This window comes from Ursus arctos, unplaced genomic scaffold, assembly GCF_023065955.2.
Source record: "Ursus arctos isolate Adak ecotype North America unplaced genomic scaffold, UrsArc2.0 scaffold_5, whole genome shotgun sequence".
Taxonomy (NCBI): domain Eukaryota; kingdom Metazoa; phylum Chordata; class Mammalia; order Carnivora; family Ursidae; genus Ursus; species Ursus arctos.
Window position 1 is genome coordinate 82,069,097 of NW_026623067.1, and position 25,135 is coordinate 82,094,231.

At 36.4% G+C, this 25,135-nt stretch overlaps 2 protein-coding genes across 19 annotated transcripts in view; one reads left to right on the plus strand and one right to left on the minus strand.

Annotated features, from left to right (window-relative positions):
• The window catches only part of GIN1 (gypsy retrotransposon integrase 1), a 54,953-nt gene extending 37,301 nt beyond the window's left edge, over positions 1–17,652 (minus strand). For 5 of the 6 annotated variants that reach the window (XM_026498548.4, XM_026498553.4, XM_026498547.4 and 2 more), the window contains exons 1-4: positions 17,550–17,652; positions 8,310–8,455; positions 6,269–6,462; positions 4,168–4,473 (exon numbers count right to left, since the gene is read on the minus strand). In XM_026498548.4, coding sequence (XP_026354333.1) covers positions 4,168–4,473; positions 6,269–6,462; positions 8,310–8,451 — 642 coding nt within the window. In that variant the 5' untranslated portion in view covers positions 8,452–8,455; positions 17,550–17,652. Of the gene's footprint in view, positions 1–4,167; positions 4,474–6,268; positions 6,463–8,309; positions 8,456–17,549 lie in introns of those variants that run through there. The other variant, XM_026498555.4, reaches the window with a different exon arrangement.
• PPIP5K2 (diphosphoinositol pentakisphosphate kinase 2) overlaps positions 17,494–25,135 on the plus strand; it is a 69,489-nt gene continuing 61,847 nt past the window's right edge. For all 13 annotated transcript variants that reach the window (XM_044383976.3, XM_026498510.4, XM_048221050.2 and 10 more), the window contains exons 1-3: positions 17,494–17,952; positions 22,092–22,450; positions 24,731–24,926. In XM_044383976.3, coding sequence (XP_044239911.1) covers positions 22,337–22,450; positions 24,731–24,926 — 310 coding nt within the window. In that variant the 5' untranslated portion in view covers positions 17,494–17,952; positions 22,092–22,336. The remainder of the gene's footprint in view (positions 17,953–22,091; positions 22,451–24,730; positions 24,927–25,135) is intronic.

The following is a 25,135-nucleotide window of genomic DNA, read 5'->3' on the forward strand; positions in this document are numbered from 1 at the left end:
GGGCTTTTAAAAGTTGTTGGGTAGGGGCGCCTGGGTGGCACAGCGGGTAAGCGTCTGCCTTCGGCTCAGGGCGTGATCCCGGCGATCTGGGATCGAGCCCCACTTCAGGCTCTTCTGCTATGAGCCTGCTTCTTCCTCTCCCACTCCCCCTGCTTGTGTTCCCTCTCTCGCTGGCTGTCTCTGTCTCTGTCGAATAAATAGATAAAATCTTTAAAAAAAAAAAAAAAAAGTTGTTGGGTAGACTCAGCTGCTACTAGGTATTTTTGTCTATTGTCTTCCCCATTCTTTCTGTCTGAAATATAGATTTCTATGGCAGGGGCTCTGGCAGCCACATTGTGAACATAAGACTGAAAGTCACATCTCAAAGATGGTGGAACAGAAAACTAGAAGCATGGGTTTCCAAAGACATTCAGGTTACCCTTCCAACCTTAGACAGCTCGGCCTTCTTTTACCTTTTGGAATTTATATATTGTGCAGGAGAGGAGTTCTCTTACTTGCAGCTAATACAGTTCCTAGCTGATATACGTACTAATTTAGGCTGCCTCCTTTTTATCTTTTTTTTAAAAAAGATTTATTTTTTGAGAGAGAGAGCGAGAGAGTACCACTTGGGGGAGGGGAGAAGAGGGAGAGAATCCCAAGCAGACTGTGCTGAGTGCAGAGCTTCATGCGGGGCTGATCCCACGATCATGAGATCACGACCTGAGCTGAAACCAAGAGTGGGATGCTTAACCAACTGTGACACCCAGGCACCCCTCCTTTTAATCTTTTAAGTCAAAAGTACTTAAAAAGGTATCAAAAAAAAAAAAAATCCTAGAGGGGCACCTGCCTGGCTCAAGGGGTACAGCATGCGACTCTTGATCTTGGGGTTGTAAGTTCAAGCCCCACGTTGGGTATAGAGATTACTTAAAGATAAAATCTTAAAAACAAAAAGAGAAATCTCAGAGAATTGGTGTCATGTGGGTCATCCTCAATCTGAGGTCATAATCAATGCTTTTAAATGACTGATCTCTGGAAAAGGGTCAAACAACTTCTTTGTTTCAAGAGGTTGCCTAGGAATGATCCAGTGAATTCATTTGTGAGATGCCAGCCTGAAATTCTAACCCCAGATCCTTTTTTCTCCCATCAAACCAGACATTCTATTAGCTGTTACAATTTTGGTTTTCCATAAGACCTATTATTAAAATCAAAGAAGTGGATTTTCCTTTGGAAACGTTTATTTTTTCTTTCAGAAATTTACAAAAAGTTCATTCATTTTATTGAAACATCTGTATTTTTATCCAACTGTGTAATACATACACACTGCATGCATCCACACTGTAACATTCTACTCTTATTTCAACACTTTAGCAGTGTTTGGTATGTGTTTGCTGACAAAAGAAAACATTTCATTTTGTCACCATTATGCTAATATTTAAGCCATTTACAATCACAGCAAAAAGAACAAATTTTCTCAATCATCTGTGATTTTTAAGTTTATGCTATTAAACTTCACAGAAGAGGCTTATAAACATTTATTGTTACCTTTGGTAAAATTTCCAAAGTCCTAGATTATCACATGACTTTAAAAAACCGGAAAAACTGGTGATTCATAAGCTTCATAACTGTCATTATTTTTATCTCTAAGCACTATATGCACTTAGGGTGAGGCTTTTCATTAGTTATGGTGGAAGCAAATCAGTATTTCAAATCAGCATCTTGATATTTTGAATTTTGGTGACCAATATCCTATCAGATATAATTAGTTCTTATTTGTTTTCATCTGATTAATGTACCTATAAAAGAACTAGTACCAGAAGTTAAGTAGAAGTGTCAGCTCTATCATTTTCTTGTGGTTGATAGGTGATAGCATTATTAGTATTATCTTGTTTTCACTGTAAGAAACTTAAGCCACCTGGCTATTCCATGAGGAGTAGTTTGGTGAAAACTAGATAATATTCAGAAACGCAACTACTACTGAAAACCAAGAATGAGCAAGGCGACTACTGTAGACCTCTTATATGTTGTAGATCTTACTTTTCTCAAGATATCTTCATATATCAAGTGTGATGTACAATCATCTGCCTTGTCGATCCGGGATGCTATTAATCATCTGTATACATTATTAGCAAAACTTCCTTTTTTTCTTATTTATTAGATAAAAAAGAAATATAAGCAAAAGTTCTAGCATTGTTATCCCATAAGCTAGATTATTTCATACACCTCATTTTGACCATTGCTGTGTCAGTAAAGGCAGGCAAGATTATGTGGTAGTTACAGAACACATTCAAGTCTCAGCTTTAATGCAATAATTTTACTGCTTGCTCCTATGAACTTGGCTATGGGTCAGGATGTCTCTTCAAGGCAACTATTCTTTTTTTTTTTTTTTTTTTAAAGATTTTATTTATTTATGTGACAGAGAGACAGCCAGCGAGAGAGGGTACAGAGCAGGCGAGGGAGAGAGGAAGAAGCAGGCTCCCAGGAGAGGAGCCCGATGTGGGACTCGATCCCGGAACGCCGGGATCACGCCCTGAGCGGAAGGCAGACGCTTTAACGACTGCGCTACCCAGGCGCCCCAAGGCAACTATTCTTGACTACGTGCCTCAGCAATCCTAGATGAGAGAAATTCTACCACCCTATAATGTAATATCTGGAATGTTTAGTCAATTCCCCAGAGAAAAAGTATTAGTACCATTTTTGTTTTTTAGGTAAGTTAAAATGGTCTTCATTTGCATTATTCATTCCTATTTAATTTGAACACTTCTCTGTTTTTTTTTGTTGTTGTTGTTACAGATTTACTTATGAGAGAGAGAGAGAGAGAGAGAACGCGCAACCCACACGCGAATGCATGGGAGCCAGAGGGAGGAACAAAGAGGGAGAGGGATAAGCAGAATCCGTGCTATGCACAGAGCCAACATGGGGCTCAAACCCAGGACCCTGAGATCATGACCTGAGTGAAATCAAGAGTCAAATGCTAAACCAACTGAACCACTCAGGGACTAGGAACTTGGATTTTGGGAGGGTTTCCACCATTCCCTAACTGATATGGGTGGCTCACAGTGCCTAAACTATACAGACAAGGTGGTTTATGCTGAACACCTTTTTTCCTTTAGGAATCTAGGATTTTGGTACAGGCCAGGTGGAGGGTGCCTTTGTGACCAGCTCCCAATAAAAATCTTAGGCACCGAGGGGCACCTAGGTGACTCAGTCAGTTAAGAATCTGCCTTCAGTTCAGGTCATAATCTCAGGGTCCTGGGATCGAGCCCCACGTTGGGCTCTCTGCTCAGTGAGGAGTCTGCTTCTCCCTCTCACTCTCCTTCTGCACTCTCTCTCTCTCTCAAAAAGATTAAACTTAAAAAAGAAAAAAATCCTAGGCACTGTGTCTCTGGATAGAATGAGCTTCCTGGGTAGATAACATTTTACATGTGTTTGCTATAACTTCTTGATGACAGAATTCAATATGTCTAGCTGTGGCTGATTTTTTTCTTATGCCAGTACTCTGTTTAATTATGAAAATTTAAAAATATGCCTTAAGTGTCATAGTCACTGTTCCTTTTTTAGAATTTTCATACATATTCTTCCCTGCATATTCTTTCAAGTTAACTTAATCTGGAAAAAGGTGAGGGCAAGAAAAAAGCTCCCTCCATATTAATGCTGATTAGAAGTTAATTATATAAATTAATTTTGATTTGGGAAAAATCAATACCATTCAATATTGAATATTCTCATTCATAAACATGATCTATTCCTCTGTTTAGTCAATTCTCCCTCTATATGTCAATCATAGAATTTTTTTTAAAAGATTTTATTTTTAAGTAATCTTTACACCCAATGTGGGGCTTGAACTTACAACCCTGAGATCAAGAGTCACACACTCTACCCACTGAGCCAGCCAGGGGCCCCCAATCACAGAATTTTTAAGCTAGAAGTAAACAAGGATTATTTGATCCAACTTCCTCATTTTAGTTTCACGAAACCTGAAGATAGATTTACAATTACTCAGTTGCACAATTAACACAAAAATCCTGGTCTCTTAATTTCCAGTTCAGCTACCCTTTTGCTATACAATATTAAATTCTACATCTGTAGTAATTTATATAAACTTACTAAGAACCCTATAATGCATAGGTGTGCTAGGCAATGAAAGGTAAGTAAAATATACTCTTAGACCTAACTGATCATTTGTCTTACCTCATGAATGAACTCTTCTCTTTGGTCCATTATTATTTTCTGAGGAGGTCCATATAAGAAAAATATACTGATAATAGCTTTAGAAATTTCTGATGCTGAAACATCACAGAGAGGCAAAATCACAACCCATTTTGTGAACAAATCTGTCATGATTAGAGTATAAACATGACTTCTGTTGCTTGCATGAAATGGGCCCATCAGATCAACAGTAACTATACTCCATGGATTCTCCACCTTGAGAAGGTGTTGTTTCGGTGCTAGAATAACTGTATTTTTTGCCACTTGGCAATGCTGACAAGCATATACCTATAAAATAGGCACACAATAAGAAAAAGATATACAGACATTAATATATTCAACATAACAAAAGCAGTCTTATAAATATGAAGTTTTTATTAAAATGGTTAATAGTTACTTTGTGTTTTGAAGGAGAAACTTTTAGACTATTCTCAGAATAGAATAAAACCTTCTGTTCAGAATAATAAGCAAAAATTACTTGCTATTACAATCCAGTGACTACCTTAAGGGACTGGTCTTATTCACATGGAACATAACTCTAGTTTACATTCAACAAACATTTATTTTGTGAATAAATCTTGAGACAAATTTCTTATATCAAATTTGTTGTATTTTTAAGTATCTGAATTATTGTATAATAATGTCTATAAACAAAAGATTCTTTCTTTTAAAGTTATTCTAATAAATTCATTCATTGATCTATTCCTACAGTATTAAAACATAATTTTATTCAAAAAATATTTACAGGTGCCAAAAATTCCACAAAGTTCCAGGAAAATAGAAAGAACAAAAACAAAGCCCATGCTGTCATGAAGCTTTAAATGTGAGTGGGATGAGAACTGAAGAACATGGATGGTGCCAATGCTCAACATACTTCTAGAATTCCACTTTGGAAACCACTTTCAAACGAACTTGTGAACAAAATTTTATAAACTCTCTTTGCATTACAGTTACTTTTAATCAAAAGTTTCATTGTCCAATTTATGTACTAGCTTTCATCATAAAGAACCTCTATTTCTAAAAATCATATCCATTCTCAAATGATTAAGATTTGACAAAGATTTCATTGAATAAAGGAATGTGTGGCAAGTTCTAAAGGTAAATATTGAGGTCTTACGATAGATGCACAGACTACAAACTGGTAACTTGCAAATAACAGTTAGTTAAACGTTGGTTTAGTTCTTTATACCTGAAATGACAATCTTTTTGATGTACTATTATTAAAAGGATCTCACATAGATACCAAGGAATTCCTACTATTTGTCATATAGACTACGCTAGAAAGAGTAGAGATCAGATGACCTACCAGTAAGAATAACAGAATTTCTAGATGAATATCCTCTAAGAAGTTGAAGGTTGTAATAGGTTTAAGTTACAAAATTCAGACTAATATCATTATTTTTACAGCTTGATTTTGACTTTAGTTGGTTTTGGGTCTCTGCCATATTTGACATTTTCCACATCAAGATGAGATATGCACAAAAGATGAGCGTATACACTGGACCTGACTTATGAACAGATTCTCTTCTCAAGAAAAGATTATATGACTACCATCAAAGAGGTAATCATTTAGTCAAAGGAATTTCAGCCCCATCTGAATTCTGCCAATACAAGAGTTCAATGATGAAAATCTGGTTTTAATAATCTATTTAAATATGCTATTTTTCAAATATTTAAATAATGTTTCAGTTCAAATTATACCTTAGTGATTTTAAAGAAGCCTTTTGAAAAACTGATTTCTTTTTTTTAGAGTGGGAGGGGGAGAGGCAGAGGGAGACAAAGAAAGAGAATCTTAAGCAGGCTTCGTGCCCAGTGCGGAGCCTGAAGTGGGGCTCTGTCTCACAACCCTGAGATCATGACCTGAGCTGAAATCAAGAGTCAGGCCTTAACTGGCTGAGCGACCCAGGCACTTAAAAGAATTCCGATGGGAAGTAAACTCCTTTTAAATGTTTTTGTACAAATACTACCCGTACAAAAAGTACTTAACAAGAGGTAATATCCAGAGTAAATCTGGAGCAATAATGAAGTTTGGGGATCTACTACAAAGATATTATTTAAAATACTCTTAATATACAAGCCATACCCACTGTTTGACATCATTGGTCACAGAAGTCCAATAATAATTGGATTCCACTAGAGTAAGGGTCCTGGATATGCCATGATGGGCTCCAGTGTCATTTTCATGGCATTCTCTTAGGACTTTCTTTTTTTCTTCTTCTGAAACAATTACCAAACGATTTTGTTTTCTGTCTTTTCCAACATAAAACAGCTTTTTTTCTGGAATAAATGATAACAAAAAGACAGGATTGCAATTTTTAGAGAGCAATATAGTTTTAAGACAATCTAATCATAGCCTTATCATCAAATCATTATGGTTTTAAAAAATCTTTTTCCCTCTAAGACAGAATATTTATTTGTAATGCGTATATACAACCTGAAAGGTCCTCATCTGTTACGCTTACTTGATACATAGGAGGATCGCTAGTTGCTGTAATTTTGTAGCTGTCTACACCAGTGAGCTAGCTTATTCACCAAAACATGTGATAACTACAGAGTATGAAATCATCTTTCTATGGGAGTACTCAAACTGGAAAAATACTTGCAGGAACCTCCTAAAAATGGCATGAATTAGCAGATGATTTATGTACAAATAAGCAACTTAATTTTCCAAAACAGTATTTCACCATAACTTACATTTTTGTAAGCAACCATGCTGTTAAGTTTTTCTAGATTTGGACAGGAGGTATCATTGGTAAAGCAGGAAAGTGAGAGAACCTTAATCCTTAAAGATAGTTCTCCGTGTTCCTTTGGAGGGCACCTGAGAAGAACCCATAGCTGGAAAGCAATTGAGGTAGGGAAAGAACCACTATCTCTCCAGTGTGGATGAGATAGCTATTCAAACTCCAAAATACAACACTGAATTACTAATGTGTTTAATTAAGCATATGCTGAGTGAAACGGTCCTTCCTTGAATTAGAAGGTAAGCAACTTAAGGGCAAGAACCTTGTCTACCTTATTCATCAGTATATTATCTCAAAGGCCTAAAATGTGACTGACACACAACAGGAACTTGGTAAACATTTGCTGCATAAATGTTTAAATAAACAAATGAATGAATCATAGCTTTACTAAGAGGTAACAGGTGTAATTAGAAGTATAAAGGAGTTTAGGAAGGGGTATACACAGAGAGATATGAGGAGGTATTTATTTTTTTAAAGTCTTCCTGACCTGCTTTTCAGGAAGCCTGATTTTGTACCTAGAGGCAAAACTCCCATTAATTAATAGCACCAACATTCATTTAGTCGTCTGGTGACCCAAATTCTGGCTTATTTCATCGCAAACTTCTCTTCCCTTCGAAGGAGGAGGAGAAAGAAAGAAAAATTACCATAATCTTTCAACGTAAATTTTCTATTGCCTTTCAAATATTTAATCCATTCAGGGGGATTAGGTATGCAAAAATGATCCTGAAAATATCTGATGGCAGGGAGGACCACAGAAATAAAGTAAAAAGTTAACGTCGACATTTTCCTATCAGCCTCAAATAAGCTCTTCACTGACAGTGACACAAGTGCTAGAAAATGTCATTAAAGTAGGAACTACCTGAGGACAAGAGCAGGACAGGTTAATTTAGATGAGTGTTTTGCTTTTTTTCACGGTATCATTTTCTGTCTATGATTAAAAATGCCCTTTTCATGCTTACTGGCATTCAGTTAGCTTCAGTGTGAGTTTTTTTTTTTTTTTTTTTTTTTTTTTGCTTTTGATTGAGTGGCATCATCAATTACACCGATAATTGTTAAGCAACAACCAGATACTGCAGAAAATTCTCAAGATTCCACAAAGAACACATATGGAAAAGCATCTATATTAACTCTACACTTAAGATTTGGAGCATAAATGCTTTGTTTCTTTCTTTTTTTTTTTTTTTTTTTTTGAGGGAGAGAAAGAGAGTGAGTGGGGGTGGGAGGAGAGAAGGAAGGGGACAGGGAGAGAGAATCTTAAGCAGGCTCCACACCCAGCATAGAGCCTGACAAGGGGCTCCATTTCATAACCCTGAGATCATGACCTGAGCCAAAATCAAGAGTCGGATGTTAACCAGCGGAGCCACCCAGGCACCCCAGTGTTACCTTTGAAGATAAATTTTTTTGCTGCTCTTCTTATGCCACTTCTTTCACTCGGTAGTGTAGTTGGATGATATTCACCAGTTCGTTTATAATATGCAATCTGTTTAAGATGAAGGTCACCATTTTTTCCACTACGGACCATCATGAACCTAGGTAAAGGTATTTAAGGATATAATTTAAACGATAAGCTCATTCAGTTGCTGTTTCGGTTCAAGCTTCTGTCATATTTCTGCTTACATATGAATTGAACATTCCCGGAATATTATCTGTGATGGAGATAAATATAGTACAGAAAAGGAACTGTGTGATGTATAGGAACTAAAATATTCAAAAGCTATTTTTGAGATACATCATGACATATTATCTTGTCTCTTTCTATGTGAAAAGAAATGCTGAAAATTTTCCACATGCTGGGAAAAAACAAAATAAATTATTACATTTCAAAAGTTTTGCTTAAAGTCTCTCACTACCATCAACTGAAATGTTACTTATATAGGATAGTTCTATTATGTGACATTTAAATACATGATAGGTTATAAAGGGGAAAAACAGATTTTTTTCCTTCTAAATATATTCATGGTCATTGCAAAATGCAAAAAAAAAAAAAAGGCCATTCAGATAATTTATGAAAAAGATCTCTTTTCGAAATGTTTAGATGATAAATGACAGAAGATATTTAGCTATGCTAGATCTCATATACTCTTCCGAACTACAATAAGCTGCTTTTTCTTAAAAAGAAATGATTTTTTGGTCCCATACATACTTTATGTTATAAAGAAAACCCTGGATGCACTGGTGAAAACAAAATAAAATTTGTCTATTTTAGACCATAAATTATATGGGAAACCATTAAGTTTAAAAGAAAAAAGTCCTTTTCTTTCATATTTTTAGATGAAAGGAACTATTCTGTGCAGATTATTCTGTTTGCCACCACCCCCACCCATCCAAATCAAGTTTTGGCCTGTCTTTCCCTGCTACAGTGCCCTAAGAGACTGAACCTTGAAAACTACATTTATAGTTTTCTGATTAGGCTTGCCCAGTGGGAGGTACAGGAGGCAAATCAGAATGGAGAAGAGGTCAGGATATATATTTCCCAGGTCCTTCCTTGATTTGGGCTGCAACCCTCTGCAAATACAGCTCCTGCTGAGTAGCGCATCTTCCAGGTCTCTACTTCTCACTGGAAGTCTCTAACACCATTTCTTCTTTTTGCTAATTCAGGGGCACTAGTCCATCATTATCCCCTGCTGTTACTAATCTCCAGGTACCATGTTGATTTCTTTGACCCTGTTCTTTGGGCTTTAAATAGGAGCTTCATTAAATTTTCTTCAAATTTCCAGGAGAATGTATCTTCCATTTCTTTTTATTTTTCTTAAAGATTTTATTTATTTATTTATTTATTTATTTATTTATTTATTTATTTATTTGAGACAGACAGAGAGAGAGATAGTGAGAGAGCAAGGGCAGGGGGGCGGGGAAGGAGAATGAGAGGCAGGCTCCCCACCAAGCAGGGAGCCCAACTCGGGGCTTGATCCCAGGACGCTGGGATCATGATCTGAGCCAAAGGCAGACGCTTAACCGAATGAGCCACCCAGGTGCCCCTATCTTCTGTTTCCTACTAGGACTGACACAAATGCTTAAAATTTTTAATTTCTAAAAACAATATTGATGTTTACTGACAACTAGAAGATCTAGGGATGAGGCTACAAGAGAGTATTACTACAGAGGGAATGTTAGAACAAAAAACAATAGATGGTGCCTAGGAACCTATAGCTTAAGTAGCCTATTAGGTCTCTTCCCCTATGATACAGCGCTTTCCACATTCAATAACCATCCTTCTGATCTTTTCATAACTTCCAGTGAGGCTATCAGTACATTTGTAATATCTCTTGATCTTGGGTTAGCATACAGCGTAAGGTATTTCATGGGATATATAAAGATTTCTTAAACAGGACACAAAAAACACTATTTTAAAAAGAAAAAAAATTATAACAAATTGTACTTCATCAAAACCACAACCTGTTCAAGAGACAGCTTCAAGGAAAGGAAAAGGTAATCCACAGACTGGCAGAAGATATCTTTAATATATACATCTAACAAAGGACTCGTATTCAGCATATATAAACTACAATCAAAAAGAAAAGGATAAAAGTCCAACTTAAAAAATGGGAGTAAAATCTTAATTGCATTTCAAAAAAAAAAATCGAAATGGTTAATAATCAAGTGAAAATGTGCTCAACATCATTACTTTCAAGTTTACACCCCAATGAAATGAATACATGACCATCAAAAAATGGGTACAAAATGTTCATAGACTTTTTGTAGTCACAATAACCCCTAATTGGAAATAGCAAAGGCATCAACAGATTTTACTATGTATACTCAGTCCTTGTCCTGTGGCCCTGTTTTCAAGCTTCATGATGCTCTAAATATTAGTTCTTTTCAAACTGTCTTTGGTTAAGTACCATTTCCCCTGACCCTCACCACCCAGCCAATCTGTCACTGACCTCTTGATACCTTTCCTTTAATGTCATCCTCACTACAGTTTTTCCCCTACCTAATGATTCTGTGGCAAACTTCTAACCTTCATCAATTTTTATTCTAGGAAAACGTGTGTGGTATCAAGTAGGGAATAGAGACTATGCTGGTCTACCTATCTATCTGCCTGCCTGTCACTCTAGCTCTGTATTAAACCTCCTCAACTCTCAAAAACAAACCAACAAGTAAAAATCATTTATCCTATTTTCAACTTCAGGGTACACTGACACAAGCTCTTCCAAGTCCAAGGGAGAGAAAGAACTGTCCTTTCTCATTTTATTTCTTAAAGATTTTATCTTTAAGTAATCTCTACACCCAGCATGGGACTCAAACTCACAACTCCCAGATCAAGAGTTACATGCTCCACTCACAGAGCCAGCCAGGCACCCCTGTCATTTCTCATTTTAGATTAAATCACTAGGGTCTATATTCTGTAAAATATACGACCCCAAATTATTGTTTTCTATGAATGGCTTTTAGAACCAACAATGTTCTAAATCATTGAAAAGAAAACCTTAAAACATCCCATTCTAACCAGCAGCTGAGCATAGTATCTGGAGGAAGATATGATTTATACAGATAAGATAAAATCCTTTATTTCCTCCCTTTCAGAGATTAGTAAAGGTTGCAAAACCTGAAGGACCTTAAAAAGACAAGGAAGGAATACTTTTCAGGCCTACAAAAAGCCTCAAGGAGCAAAACACCGAACTCTCACACCTTAGAGAAAATACAGGTGCCATAACACATAGGGGAATGGGTAATTGTAACTGGTAGAACTGACCATTGGACAACATGAATGTCTCCATAAACCACAGTGATGTCCATTATTTTGCCCTTACACTTAAAAATTTCTGTCTTTTAAGTTCCCCCCAACTTCCCCCTCCAATTCTCTAGGGTGTCTAGGTCCATTTGGATTGCTGTAACAACATACCATAGACTGGTTGGCTTATTAACAACAAACATTTATTTCTCACAGTTCTAGAGGCTGAAAAATCCAAGCACAAGCTGGCAGCTTCAGTATCTGGTGAAAGCTTGCTTCCTGGTTCATAGATTACCTCTTTGCTTTGTCCTCACATTACAGAAGGTGCTAGGGACCTCTCTTTTAAAAAGGCCCTAATTCCGGAATGCCTGGATGGCTCAGTCAGTTGAGCATCCGACTCTTGATCTCAGCTAAGGTCTTGATCCCGGGGCTGTGAGTTCAAGCCTCGCATTGCGCTCCATACTGGGCATGGAGACTACTTAAAAAAAAAAACAACCAAAAAATCGAAGGGATGGGGCGCCTGGGTGGCACAGCGGTTAAGCGTCTGCCTTCGGCTCAGGGCGTGATCCCGGCGTTATGGGATCGAGCCCCATATCAGGCTCTTCTGCTATGAGCCTGCTTCTTTTCTCTCCCACTCCCCCTGCTTGTGTTCCCTCCCTCACTGGCTGTCTTTATCTCTGTCCAATAAATAAATAAAATCTTAAAAAAAAAAAATCGAAGGGCACTAATTCCATTCTCGAGGGCTCCATCCTCATGGCCTAATCACTTTTCAAAATCACTTTCCACCTCTTAATACCATCACACTGGTGGTTAGGGTTTCAACATACAGATTTGGGGGGGGCGGTGAGGAGGGATACACAAACATTCAGTCTATAGCACTGGGGATACCAGAATATCTTTTCTTTAATTACTCAATATAAGATGAAGCCCTCAGTACATTCAAGTATCTGTGCTATTAGGATACTCTTAGCTGTCCTACCTAAAATACATGAACAAAGATTCACGTTCAGAAAGTCTATGCAATGAAATTAACCTCTCCACTTTCAAATCCTTAACTTTTGAAGAACTAAAAATACATCAAAATAGAATAATTCACTGTCCTCAAAGCAAGCTCATAGTACAAAAGGTCAAGGAGTAGAAGAAATCAATAAAATTTTAGAGACTGAGTTCCTTGAGGTTTTTGGCTTTGTTGTTGTTGTTTTTTGTTTTTTTTTCCCCTCATCATTAAGGTAGAGTGGACTCTTCTAATGGTGGAAAACACAAAAATCAGAAAATTTCTACATATTTTCATATTTCACAAGGGTGTTATGTAAGGGTCAGCCGTCTTCTTTTAGTAAAGAAGAGAACCCTTAAAGGGGTGATTATTTGTTTGACATGGTTACCTTGAAACTTATTTCGACTATTCATTGTCCTCAGCACATTTTTATCTTCCAAATGAATTATTAGACAGAGTAGACATTATTAGACTGCCCCTGGCCATCTCCACTGCTTACTGACAAAGTCTGAACTATTTAGTCAAGCCTCTATAACCTGGTACAAACAAGTCTCACAGTTTCTCCTCTCATCTTCTTTGTATACCACTGCCCACATCCCAATCATTCTCTGTACCTTGGTTTATGTCACCATTTCTCCCGTGAACGGTTTATACTTCCAATTCTATCTGATTACATCTTTTTTTAAAACGATTTTATTTATTTATTTATTTGAGAGAGAGAGAGAGAGAGAGAGAGAAGCAGACTCCCCACTGAGCAGGAAGCCCGACTTGGGGCTCTATTCCAGGACTCAGCTATCATGACCCGAGCTGAAGCCAGACGCTTAACTGACTGAGCGACCCAGGCGCCCTTACTGATTAAGTGTTAACCATTTTTCAAAATAAATCTCTAGCGCCTCACTGAAGGAAGCCTTCCCTGATATCTGAATCTGAAGTGATCTCAACCTCTCCTGATCTTCTTTGCACCACTGTAGAACTTTCGATGTTTTACTCTCTACTACAGTTGTTAGGCCTTTCATCCATATAACGTTTTATTTGTTCATTCATTTACTAAGTCCTTAAATCCATATATGCACTAGGTTATGGGAATACAAAGTTAAATAATAAAAAACAAAAACCTTTTGTTCTTTTATTTTTTAAAAAATTATTTATTTGAGAGAGAGAGAAGAGAGAGGGAAAGCATGAGCAGGGGGGAGGGGGAGAGGGAGAGCATCTCAAGCAGAAACTCCCTCAGCATGAAGCCCATTGCGGGGACTCTGAGATCATGACCTGAGCTGAAATCAAGAGTCAGATTCTTAATCAACTGTGCCACCCAGGTGACCCAAAAAACTTTTGTTTTTTTAAAGGCAATGTTAAGAAAGTGACAAGAACAATCACAGCTGGGAGAAAATATTTGTAGTACACGAATATAATAAAAAACTTGTGTTCAGAACTTGTAAAGAGCTTATTTTTTCAAGTTTTTATTTAAATTCTAGTTAGTTAGCACATGTGGTAAAATTGGTTTCAGGTGTAGAATTCAGGTAATTCATCACTTACATATAACACCCAGTGCTCATCACAAGTGTGCTCCTTAATACCCATCACCCGTTTAGCCCATCCCTCGCCCACCTCCCTCCACCAACCTTCAGTTTGTTCTCTACAGTTAAGAGTCTCTTATGGTTTCCTTCCCTCTCTTTTTTTTCTTCTCCTATGCTCATCTGTTTTGTTTCTTAAATTCCACATACAAGTGAAATGTGCTATTTGTCTTTCTTTAACTGACTTATATTGCCTAGTGTAATACACTCTAGCTAGCTCCATCCCCATCATTGCAAAGAATTTGTAAATAATTCCTAAATCTCAGTAAGGTAAAAAAATCTACCTTAAAAAGTGGGCAAAAGATTTGAACAGACCTTTCATCAAAGAAAATATGATTTGCAAATAAACACATGAAAACATGCTCAACACAATTAGACATTGAAAAATGCAAATAAAAACTAAAATACTGCTATACATCCATCAAAATGGCAAAATACAAAAAAGAAACAAAACCTAACACTACTAAGTACTGCCAAGGATACAGAGCATCACTGGTGAGAATACAAAATGGTACAAACATGCTGGAAAACAGTTTTAACTCAAGAGACATGAAAGTATATGTCCACACAAAATGTGTATGTAACTATTTCTAGAAATTTTATTCCTAACAGCTGAAATCTGAAAACAAACCAAATGTTCATCAACCGGGGAGTAGGTAAACAAATTATGGTAGGTCCATATGGTGAAATACTACTCAGCACTGACAAGGAACAAACTAAAAATATACTTAAAAATAGGGATAAATCTTAAAACTCATAATGATTTTTATGCCAAGTGAAAAAAAGTCAGACACAAAAGGCTACACGCTATATGATATTATTTAAATGACATCTGGAAAAGCCAAAAACTACAGGGACAGAGAACGATTTTTTTTAATTAAAGGAGAATTTTTTTAATTAACTGCAAAAGCAATTTTTAAGAATTGCAAACATTTATACAGTGCTTTACTGTGATGATCCTCAGAACATCCTATGAAGTAGGTACTAGTTGTATATCCACTTTACAGATACAAAAATAGAGTTTCAGAGAGATTATCCAATTTGCTCAAAGCAACACAGTGATTGGAGGCACTAGCATTTGAACCTTGTTTTCTGTTGCTTCAAATTTTCTGTTGGCTTTTTCCCCCCCGCTACACAAATAGCTTCATTATTGTCAACCTCAGATTTCATAATACTTGGTTCAGGCCTCTTCTAGGAAAGTTATAAAATGACTTTGTAATTAATAATTCAGATTACATATGAGAAGTGAGAAAGTCTTATTAATTTTTAATGTTTACATTGTTTCACATAGTTTGGGACACAGTAGACATTCACATATTTGTGAATGAGCAAAGAATTATTTGCCTTCTCTCACAGGAAAGATAGCAGTGAATTGAACAAAGAGCACATGTTCCAAAGGTAATTGTTATTTCACTTAGGAAAATACTACTTCACTTACATATATATAGCACTATAAGTAGGGTGTGTCTAAGAAGTCATAGCTTTTAGGAGTCAAAATTTCTGGTGTATGAATTACTTAAGCTTCAGTATCCACATCTGAAAAAAGAAAATACTTATCCTTCCTTTTTCATAAATATCAGGACCATTGAGATTATGGGTTTGAAAAGTTCTTTGCAAATGGTAATTCAATATATAATTATTGTTAAAATAGTTAGGTATTATTATCATTCATATCAAGCTGCTTAAAGTAATAGAAAACACTTTCTTTTCTCAAAATCTTTATCTACAAGGAAAAAGATTTGAAAATCTTGTTCTTTCACTAATGGTGATTGTTTTATGGTAATGTTTATTTACATTTTACTGCTAACAACAAAACCCAGAAGACTCTCTCTCTCTATTTATTATTATGATATGTTAGTCACCATACAGTACATCACAGAAAACTCAATATTATAATCAGTTTGTAGTCTAATGTGGTTCACAAGCTAAAATACATAAGAAAAATCAGTTCACAAAAAGGAAAATCATCTAAACAGGTTAAAATTTGCTGCTAATATTTGCATTTATATACAGGAATAATTTAAAGAACCAGTAGTTTTTTCTTTTCAAGGTACACTCACAATTTGATCCCTAAAAACCATCGAGTAGTATGAGAAAAAGGCTTTAAGCTGTAATATTAGAACAAACATAAATATCTTCCTATATCCAAATATTATACAAAAGTATTATTTACAAGGGAGAATTAAGTGGTTTGTTATAAAGATGAAGATTAAGCCTTCTTTAAATATGTTATTTTTAAGTATTTGTGTTAAAATAAGTAGTGTGTATTAAAATATGTAGGGATGAGAAAAGGAGGTGAAGGTGGCTGATTACAACTTCTAATTTTGCGAGAGGAACTGTCAGGGTCAAATTTGGTTAAGCTTTAACATTAGGTCGCTAATACAACGTCAAATAAAATCAATAAGTACTTGCGTAAATATTTATTACTTAATTCCTTTAATTTTATCTTGTGTATGCAAAAAGTAAGGCAGTTAAGTATCACTTTAAATAAAATGAGAATTGGACAAAACCCATCAAGGCCAACAACTTAAGTCTCCAAAAAGTTGTAACATGCATTTGTTCCAGTTTAAAAACTTAAATTTTCCAATATTTCAATAAACATATTAACTTGTGATCAGAATTTTTACTTATGAATCAGTCTACTTCAATCTCTGAAAAAAAGAATAGCACAATTTTATCTAATGTCTAAGACTGGGAAATCTAATTACACCAGACACTTCTAATCGGCTTCCCTTTAACCTATAAATTCGTTTAACAAAAATGCCTTCACCTGCACACGCATACACGTAAAGCCACATGGGATACGTGAATTTCCATTTTGAAAATTAATTCTCTACTTTGGTTCAGAAACGCTCCTTAAGGAAAACCCACACCGACTACCGGACAAGATTCTCCCTTGAACTTGCGATTCTCCCCGCCACAGGAGATTTTAATTTGGGGCAAAAGGGTAATATTTCATATTAAATGACAACTATGATGAGTAAGCGGCGGTCAACTTTTGAACCTGCTCGCTGTCTCGGACGCTACTTTTAACTATCAGAGAGCATTTCCAGGGAGTTTTAATGCCTCGTTGATCAATTCTTAAGGGCAAGGTCCAGCTAAACTTCGCATGATCAGGGAAACGATCACAAGTAATACTCGGTTACACAGACTAGGCACCTCCCCACGCCCCGCTACAGAACTCGCCCCTTTTCGACTCAGCTGGCGCGGGACACCGCAACGCCCAAGCAAGGCCCTCTCGCCCCAAGAGCGCCTGCGCAATCTCGAGTCAATTAAACCCGTCCTTAAACTAGTCGATGCAAATGGTTTTGAAATTACTGTCAGGTGATGCCTCACTTTAAAAATCACTAGATATAACAAAGCATACAGGAACGACCACTCACCGAAAGTGGTCCTAAACGCAAACGACAGGATTTAAGCCTCCTCTCGCGACTTATCTGGTGCTGCCGGAAGCGGAACTACCGGTGTCTTTAAGAGGGGTGTGCTTATGGGGGCCGTGCGGGCCGTTTGGCACTTCCCGGAAAGCGTTCCGCCCGGTGAGGTTTCTGTGTGAGACCGAGGCGGGCAGGGAGAGGCGTGACCAAGATAAGGGAGGTGTTGTAGTGCTTTGCAGTACCTCTGTGTGGCCCTTCAGCTGCTACTGTAGAGAGAAGACGTACGTCCAAGCTAACAGCTGGAGTCTTTTGAGGAACACTTCACTCCTGCCTCTGGGATTAAAGGGGAAGCCAAAACCTGGAAGGGCGCGGCTGTTTTCTGCAGCTTGCGTGGCTACTGCAGCGGTAGCAGGTGAGGACTCAGACCCGAGGAGAACCGAGATGCCGAACTCGGTCACCCGAGGCCGCTGCTGGGCAGTTAGTTGCTTTGTCTTCTGCGCTTTGCGGAGCATAGACACGCGCTCTTCCTAGGGGCATGTGCCAGAGCGAAAGGCAGCGTGGGCGTGGAGGAGTGACACTACAGCCCTGCGGGGCTTTTCGCGTCTTAATTTCTTCTCCTCCTCCATTGCCCCCCTTTTTTATTCCTTGGGTTTGAGATACCCGAAATTTCAGATCGACCCGAAGGGAACTGCCGGCCGTCCAGCTGGTACTCCAGGCTGTGGGGCTCGCTCCCCCCGAGTAGGCAGCTTCCAGTTTGGGGACTGATGTGGGTAGCGATGGCTATTTTTATTTTCATTCCTCAGTCTTTGTCGCTCTTCTCCTCGCCGCCTGCACCCGCACTTCAAACGAACAAAAAGGCCTTTGCGTTGCAGCTTTCCAGAATACGGAGACTGCAGGTCACTGCCTCACCTAATCAGTTCGACAGTGTTGCACCTCGCGCGCTTCGAGGGAGAAGGACCGAGGGTGGTGACCAATGGATCTCATTTACTAGGTTCTGGACGACTAATGGGAGTTGGCGACCTTTGGATTCCTGTGGGTGATAGTGGTTTTGCTTTAGTGTGCTGGAAGGCTTAGATGGGGAAGTAGGAAGCATGGCTGGCTTTAGTACCCAGCATCCTTGCCCTACACTGGGATAGGGTTTTGTATTGCTACTGAAAATTCTTCAATGAAAAATATAGTTTTTATTTCAGGCAGATTGAATATTAAAAATAACCGCCATTAACTGAGTTCTTAAGTGTGGCAAATGCTTTACATATTTACTCATATACTTTTCTCAACACTTGCATGAGGTTCATTAGATGATTATTCTCAATTTCCAGAGGTAGGTACTGAGGCTTAGAGAAGCCACTTAACTTGTCCTAAAAAACTTTTGTTACTAGTAAACTTTTAAACCTGGATTAGAGACCACATGTTTTAGATTCCAAAATCTGTATTCTTAACTATTATACTACTGTTGTCTTACCATTATGCTTCATTTCTTCCAGTTTCTTTACTAACATTTTCAGTAGTTGAAAGTATTCATTAAAAAAAAAAAAAATCAGTATGCCTGTTTATGTGTCTGATGAAATGATCTGTCCTCATGGAGCTTCCATATTGTGATGCAGAATTAAATAGTTCAGAAACCAAAATACTAACTGCAGTATGGGATTGTTGAAAGCAGATGACTAAACTGATGTGCAGAAGATTCAAAGTTGCACAGTCAGATCTTGCTGTTTTAAGTTTTAAACTTTTCTGGCTTTCGCGGTAGTTGTGAGGATATTACACTTAACAATTAGTGGGACATTTATTGGTCACCCACTTAAGTGCTATGCACCAGTTAAGTGCTGGGAATATACAGATGAGGTCCTTGTTCTCTAAAAGCACCCACACAGCTACATATAAACAGTATTAAGGAACTATTAATTTTCCTGAGTGGAAATGATCATTGGTTCTATAGGAGGATGTCTTATTTTTAGGAGATGCATACTAAAGTATATAGAAATTAAGTATATTGATGTCTGTAACTTTCAAATGATAGAGCAAGTATATGTGTATGTAAATGGAAAGTAAATATGGCAAAATGTTAGCAATTGTTGAGTCTAGTGCTAAGTGTATGAATGTACATGTGTAGTGAACCATTCTCTTAACTTTTCTGAATATTTGAAATCTTTCACAATAAAAATTTGGGGAGGAAAAACCTTAACTCTAATGGAAACAGGTAATTGTAAAGATCCAAACGCGGAGCATGGAGGATGGGAAAGATGCTCGTGTGTATATAGGGGTTGGCAGAAGCATGATAGTTGTCAGAAAAGTATTTATTGAGGACTTTGCAGTTGTTTATTAAAAGAGGAATTGGAACTTTCAAGGACAATAGTGAAGTATAAGTAGAAGGAGAGACAGGCTCAGCAAATGATAGTGCATGAATGTTTGAAGAAGGAAAAAAATCAGTGTGAGGCTTTTGGGAAACTTGGCATGGGCTTTTTTGTATACACTTCTAAATGATGCTTGGCTGCCTTCGCCAGCATGCAGAAGCTTATTTAATAACCTATTATGGAGTTGTAGTAATAGCGTCCTGGAACTGGAGTCACCATTTACAACAATGCTTCCATTGGAAAATGCTTTTAGGATTTCAGGAAAATTAGTCATGTGTCTGTTCCGGCTCCTCAAGAAAGGAGGGTTTCTGAAAACTACATAGGACTAATGGATGACCCATGGTATCATTTTAAGGATTAAGCAGCTTTGACCATGGTAGATCTATGAAGGAGATGAGTGTTTATTCCAGGCAACAGTGTTCATGATAGTCTCGAGCACTGTGGTAAGACTGGTAAACATGTAAAGAGGTCTCCAGCAGCAGCAGCAGTGGCGGCAAAAAGGAGTTTCTGTGGCTTTATTACATGAGTGGTATGTAGGTACCTTCTAAATTGAATTGTTTGTATTTGTTGTGTGCTGGTTAAGTTAGGTCAGGAATCTTGGTCTTAATTATAAAAGCCAGCAAGATAAAGAAATAGCTAACATTTACTGATTGCTTACCTTGTGCTAATTGCTGTTGGGTCTTTATTGTCATTTAATTTTGAAAATAATTTATGAGATTTATCCCATTTTATAGATGGTGGCTGGAGAGCTTCAATAACTTAGTGAAGGATACAGAACTGAGCAACTATCGGAAAAAGCTTTCTAACCCACTTTTGTTAAGGTCTAGAGCAATGGTTCTCAATGTGTGATTTCCAGACCAGTAACATGAGCATCACATTGGAATTTTTAGAGTATTGGGTCCTATGCTGAGACTTTTTAGTTTAGTATTTTAACAAGCCCTCCTGGTGATGTGCGAAGTTTGAGAACTACTTTTTTGAGTGTGGATACTTAGTAGCATGGTAGTTTCCAATTTAAAAATCAGAGTTGAATAGTATTTGTCTTTTGAATAGGTATTTTATTTTAATTTTTTAATCACTGTTTCAAATTTCATAACACTGTGAAATTTTAATTTGAAAGTTGCATAAGGTGAAGCCTAGCTAGGTACACTAGGATTTTAATATTTAATAGGGAGCCACCAATTAAACTAGAATTAGATCTTTAGGAATAAGAGTTTTGGAGTTATGCTTTGCAGTTCTATCTAATATATGATCCAACTCTTACGAATATTTGATCAAATAATTTATATTACCAGTAATCAAATAAATTGTTTGATATGTAGTTTCATCTAGGTAGGTAATTAGTTTTAATGTGACCAAGGAATAGTTATATGAACAGCTTTGGTAAAGATATATTGAGATATCACTGTTACATGAGAGTTCTTAAACTGATGTTGATAGGCATCAGTTTATATAGAAAAGCTTGGATGTCAATCACATAAAATTGTTTGCAGAATTTATTACATATGTACATTTTATTCCCAAAGAGAGGATCCATAGATTTTATTTGGCTAACCAAGGAATTTTTTACTTTTAAAAGTTTAAGAGCTGCTGTTATAATGAAATCTTGTTTTTACTGTAATCTTGTTTTGTTGATTTTTTTTAAGACTAGAATGCAAAACGGTTTTATTCCCTAAAACAAACAAAAATCCTGAAAAACAAAAAAACAAAATAAAACATGTTTGCAAACTGAACTTTCAAGTTAAATTCTTTTAAAAATTGATTTAATGAAATTTCAAATTGGTTTATAGCTGTCAGTGGGTTTTAAACCCACATTATATTTTATCTTTTTTTTTTCCATTCTATTCAGGTATTACTTAACTGTGTTGCAGAGGTATTTAGCTTTTAGTGGAATTTTGTTATAATTTGAATAATTTTCTCATTTGTTAGATATTTTTGGACTTGAAGAATTTAGTGTGTATTTTTTGTTATTGTTTGTTATTTTGTTACTATCTTTTTGTTATTTTGAATCAGTTTGTCAAATTGCTAAAATGTAGATTATTGGAAATGAGAGCCTAATTTTTTTAATTTTATGGAAGAAAATGTCTTTTCATTTGAACGTATGCATCAGGTTACTGGTCATGATTTTACAAGTGTCCTTTTACTTTTACATGAATGTTTTTGAAGTACAGTCTCCAAAATTAATTTTTTCATTGCATTTTAGGTAGAAAGATTGCTGCATCAACTCACTGAAGCAATAGCCTCACTCTTTATCTTTTATACTTCAACAATGAAGCAATGATATGAAAACAGAAGAACACTTGCCAACTAACTGTCATCACAATTTCAAGTGGTTGTATAAGCAAAAACAAGCTGCAACAGAGCTCTGTGTCAGCTAGCATAGAGAGAATGGTTTATTTAGAAACAATTTTATTATAGTGCGTTATATCTATATCAAATGAAATAAAAATGAGTGAGGCCCCCAGATTCTTTGTTGGGCCTGAAGATACAGAAATAAACTCAGGAAATTATCGACATTTCTTCCACCATGCAGATGAAGATGAGGAGGAAGAGGATGAGTCTGTAAGTTGTTTGTTTTGTGAGAGAAGACCAGTACAGTATAGGCTTCTTACTAATCACTGTCAAGGTGAATTTATAGTATCTAAATTGTGAAGACATTTTTGCACATAGAAATTTGTTGGAAATCTTTTGTGCTGAAAAAGCATGTTATGTTTCACTAGTTACATTATTGGATCTATGGTGCATCAAGAAATCCAATCAGGGGTCAGACTTCTAAGTTGTTTAATGATGCTAACTTTAGGGTCTTTCATGATAGGTTCACTGATATGCTTACATAACTCAGGATTCAGTTGAAAATGTGGCAAGGAGAGAATAATCAGGGCCATAAACCAAAAGGGTTTCTTCTGTGTAGAAGTACCTAAAAAATTCAAGATTAAGAAGTAAGTTGAAGGAAATAATTTTAAAGGTACTAAAGAAGGACTTAGCCAGCTTCATTAAGTTTGTCATGTTGTCAGTACAAGTGGTGGTTGACCCAAAGATAGCCTTATTTATTAACTCTTCAGAAGTCTGTAACTGTGGCTAGAAGGAGAGGCTACCTCAGGTATCCAGAGGGGTGTATAAGTGCATAAGATCTGATCTTCTAGGATGTATAGCTGTACTGGATCTTTAGGAATAACACACATTGATTATGTTCATTTTACTATAGTTATGTTAGTTCAATATTTTTCTTACTTGTTTTCTCTTTAGAAGTAGATTGCTTTGCTATGAAAACTGATTTAAGATACAAACTTAGGTTATGGTTTTGATTTGCATTTTCCTGATAAGTAGTGATTTTGAACATCTTTTCATGAATCTTGCCCATCTGTATGTCTTCTTTGGAGAAATATGTGTTAAGGTCCTCTGCCCATTTTTTAATTGCATTAATTTGATTTTTTGGTGTTGAGTTATATGAGTTCTTTATATATTTTAAAAATTAGCCCCTTAATGAATATATCATTTGCAAATATCTTTTGTTGGCTGGGGAAATATTCATTAGGAACATCATGAGCTACGTAGATGCTTTTAATCAGGAAAGAATTGAGTAAGGGAACATAAAAGTGGATGATCAATGGGGAAAAACAGCAGATCTCAGGGAGATTAGGATTTACAATCAAATTCAATACCAGTTTGATCTCTAAATTTCATATGAGTTAGAAGAGGCGGGGCGCCTGGGTGGCGTAGTCGTTAAGCGTCTGCCTTTGGCTCAGGGCGTGATCCCAGCGTTCTGGGATCGAGCCCCGCATCAGGCTCCTCCGCTAGGAGCCTGCTTCTTCCTCTCCCACTCCCCCTGCTTGTGTTCCCTCTCTCGCTGGTTGTCTCTCTCTGTCAAATAAATAACTAAAATCTTAAAAGAAAAAAAAAAAAAGAAGAGGCAATGGAGAAATCTAATTTTAGACATAAAGAAGAATAGTTAATTTAAATCTGATGTTACCCAATTTTATTTTTAGATTTATAATAAAAGTCTAGTAAAACACTTTTGAGCTCCGATTATAATATCATGTGAAATATATAAAATATGGAAGAGAGAGAACAAAAAAAAGAAACAACTGGGCACAGCTTTATTTGATAAAACTCTTAATTACTTGAATGCAAAGATCTCAGAATGAATCTTGAGTAATTTTGTAAACCTGTGAGCTACTTATAAGGTATTTCTATATCCTGTTTTTTTTAGTTTTAGGAGGAACCATGGCCTTTGAGCTGTAGCAAGGGTGTCAGAGATGAGCAACACCATTAAATAGGAATATTGAGTACGAAGATTGGAGTTTGAGCACTGACAGTTTGGCTTTCTCCAAAATTTTCTTCCAAGTTGTCATTGGTGACCAAATCCTTTTCAAGCTCAATCTACAAAGATAACTTAACACTGTATAATATAGCTTTGTAGTACACCGTATAATGTAGCTTTGTAGTCAGACTATCTTATTTAGGCAAGAGAATTCTTTCTCACTCTCATTGGTCTTTTTACTTGCATTAGATATGTTTTGGCCCTCATTTTTCCCTTTCTCTTGTGGCAAAGGTAAATAAATACTAGAGACAGTTAAGGAAGGAGTATCTGTTTAACTTTAAAATCAGAATGAAAAGAGTAACGATGTCCTGAAAGTGAAAGTTTCCAGACTTTCGTAGACAACTATTAATTGTTATTTATTATAACAAAACGTAATTTTGAAAAATGCCTTTTTTGGTTAATGTATCATCTGTATTAATTACATCCCTTATCTACTTCTGAAAAAGATTTAATATTGCTCTACTTTGGAGTTTGTATTAAGTCAACCTGATTTTTTTGTTGTTGTTTTCTTTCTGTTTTAGCCACCAGAAAGGCAGATTGTGGTTGGAATATGTTCCATGGCAAAGAAATCCAAATCCAAACCAATGAAGGAAATTCTTGAACGGATCTCCTTATTTAAATATATCACAGTAGTAGTATTTGAAGAAGATGTTATTTTGAATGAACCAGTAGAAAATTGGCCATTATGTGATTGTCTTATTTCGTTCCATTCTAAAGGTATTAAAGAATGGGGTGGGAGCTCCCTTTATCCTGTTATAATAAACATAATACATGTTAATTGTAGAATATTAGATAAAACAGAAAAATAGAATTAAACTCACCTGTCTCTCACAGATCAGTGATATTAACATTTTGATATATTTCTTTTCAGTCATTTTTTCTCTGTGTATTTTTTAAACAAATTTACTGTGGTTGTGTATATGTAA